The sequence below is a fragment of the Sinocyclocheilus rhinocerous genome, unplaced genomic scaffold (assembly GCF_001515625.1).
Source record: "Sinocyclocheilus rhinocerous isolate Xijiao unplaced genomic scaffold, SAMN03320098_v1.1 scaffold1176, whole genome shotgun sequence".
Lineage (NCBI taxonomy): Eukaryota > Metazoa > Chordata > Actinopteri > Cypriniformes > Cyprinidae > Sinocyclocheilus > Sinocyclocheilus rhinocerous.
This window is the reverse complement of record NW_015659925.1, coordinates 1-2,664: the sequence shown is the minus strand read 5'-3', so window position 1 is coordinate 2,664 and position 2,664 is coordinate 1. Positions and strand designations below refer to the sequence as shown.

Here is a 2,664-nt window from a genome sequence, read left to right as displayed (position 1 = left end):
TGTTTTGATTTTTTTTGCCTTTTTTTTTTTTAATCCACGACTGTTCAGAAAATCAACAGGAAGATGCACTTCTCCAAAACCAAGCACAGCAAGTTCAATGAGTCGGGTCAGCTGAGTGCCTTCTACCTCTTCTCCTGCCTGTGGGGAGCCAGCATTCTTGTTTCTGTAAGAGCTTCACTACTCTGCTTCATATAAATGAGTTTGTGTGCAGGTCCGTGTTTGTAGCGGTGTCTGAAAGATTCATTTGACTTGTTCTGCTTCATCTGAAGGAGAACCTCCTGTCCAACCCTGTCAGCCTGTGGGACGGTTACCCGCACACCCTTATGCTGTAAGTAGTACAGTGCAGATGTATTTAAATGCATAGCATGGTTACATTTTAAAGGGGCCATATGATGCGATTTCAAGTTTTCCTTTCTCTTTGGAGTGTTACAAGCTGATTGTGCATAGATAAGATCCCTGAAGTTGCAAAGACTAAAGTCTCAAAACCAAAGAGATATTCTTTATCAAAGTTAAGACTCTGCCACGCCCCCCTAAAACGGCTCGTTCTAACACGCCCCCACATGTCTACGTCACTATGTGGAAATATTAGCATAATGCGGCCCAAATGTGCACGCAAAGAAAGAAGGCGTGGTTTCAGTAACCGCAGTTAGTGTTGAAGCAGCCATGTCAGGAAGACGCTGTGTGTTTCTAGGCGAAAGCAAAAGCACTTTATTTGGCCTTCCGGAAGTAGATGATTTAGGAATCTTATTTGAAAAATAATGTGTTTTTTGAACATTAAAGCTTGTCAACATATTCTGTTACACCAAATACACAAAATAATGATCTTTAAAAAAAGCATCATATGACCCCTTTAAATAATGGAATATGCTGATTAATGAAGGGAAAGTGACGGGTGTTTTCAATGTGGACCGTGAAATGGTGGAGGTTCATATTCCATCTCGCATTACATCTGCCGATCTGCTGCATGAGCACTCATATAAGTTGCATCTTCTTTGGTAAACTGATCTGCTGGGCTGGTTCACATCAAGAAGACCGTTCAAAAGATTTCTCATGGCTCCTGATCAAATTTTCTTGCATTAGCCTACCTTTAATTCTCTCTTCTGATTTTTGTAGACCTACTGTATGTAACACACAGCTTGCAAATGCAATTATCATTGACATTCAACTTCCAAGAGTCGTGGAGATGCTAAAGAAGTTGCTTGTCTTGTTTTAGGTTCCAGATGAAGTTCTACTACATCTGTCAGCTTGGTTACTGGCTTCATGCTATCCCTGAGCTCTACTTCCAGAAGGCCAAGAAAGTAAGCAAGCAAAGTGTTTGAGGATGCGCAACATGCACTGAAAACCATATTCATGCATCCTGTTATTGTGACCGGACTGATTTCCCTTTCCAGTGTTTACCAAATGAAATAACAATAGACAATCACTGTGGACATTTCTGGATGTGTATACACAATGACAGTTTAAGAATATGGAACTGTTTTAGGGGATAGTGTTTATTTTGGATGTTTAAGTAAATGTTTTATTTAATTTTTCAGGAGGACATTCCTCGTCAGCTTGTTTATATCAGCCTTTACCTGGTCCACATCACTGGAGCCTACGTTCTGAAGTAAGCGATTGATATGTCATGTTTATTAATCGTCATAAACAGTTGTCAGGGCACACATTTTGTGCTAAAACATAAATTACACGTTCACTTGAACATGAAATCTAATTGATCCAGAATCCTGCTCTAAATACTCTACCTTTCAAAAATGTACAGGCAAGTTTTATATTCAAAAAATGAGCACATTAAATTGATCAAAAGTGATGGTAAAGACATGTATTATGTTACAAAAGATTTCTATTTCATTTTTTTCACATAAATTTGACTTCCTATTCCTCAAAAAAAAAAAATCCTGAAAAGAAGTCTCAACATTGAGAAGAATAACCAAAAAAGAATATTAGAATGATTTCTGAAGGATCATGTGACACTGAAGACTGGCGTAATGACAGTAATAAATGCCATCACAGTAATAAATTACATTTTAAAATATATTAAAACAGAAAACAATTATTTTAAATTGTAATGATATTTCACAATATTACTGTTTTTACTGTATTTTCGATCAAATATATGCAGCCTTGGTGAGTTTTTTTTTTTTTTTTTTTTTTTTTTTTTTTTTTTTTTTTTTTTTTTTTTTTTTTTTTTTTTTTTTTTTTTTTTTTTTTTTTTTTTTTTTTTTTTTTTTTTTTTTTTTTTTTTTTTTTTTTTTTTTTTTTTTCAAAAACATAAAATCTTACTGACCCAAAACTTATATTTTGATATTGAGATATTTTTGATTGGCTGTTGTTGCACCTGATTAGGACATGGTGTAAAGTTGACATGACTGTCATTTGCAGATTAAATAATTCCAAAAGTATGCATAATGGCAAGAAACGACACTTTTTAAAGATTAATACAGTAGTTTCATTCATGTTTAAACTATTAATGATGTGTTTTCCAGTCTGAACCGGTTGGGCCTGGTGTTGCTGGTTCTGCATTACTTTGTTGAGTTCCTCTTCCATGTCTCCCGACTCATTTACTTCAGCAATGAAAACAGGCAGACCGGGTGAGTGCTATTGATTACGCAGACTAAGTCCAGTTAAAGGGGACATCGGATGCAAAATTCACTTTTACATGGTGTT

General features: G+C 35.5%; 1 protein-coding gene across 1 annotated transcript in view; it reads left to right on the top strand.

Moving 5' to 3' along the window:
* Positions 1–2,607, top strand: part of LOC107724418 (translocating chain-associated membrane protein 1-like 1) — a 5,227-nt gene extending 2,620 nt beyond the window's left edge. Inside the window, exons 4-8 of the mRNA XM_016533344.1 lie at positions 49–165; positions 270–328; positions 1,214–1,298; positions 1,536–1,606; positions 2,484–2,607. Coding sequence (XP_016388830.1) covers positions 49–165; positions 270–328; positions 1,214–1,298; positions 1,536–1,606; positions 2,484–2,592 — 441 coding nt within the window. The 3' untranslated portion in view covers positions 2,593–2,607. The remainder of the gene's footprint in view (positions 1–48; positions 166–269; positions 329–1,213; positions 1,299–1,535; positions 1,607–2,483) is intronic.
* Positions 2,608–2,664: the final 57 nt, after the last annotated feature.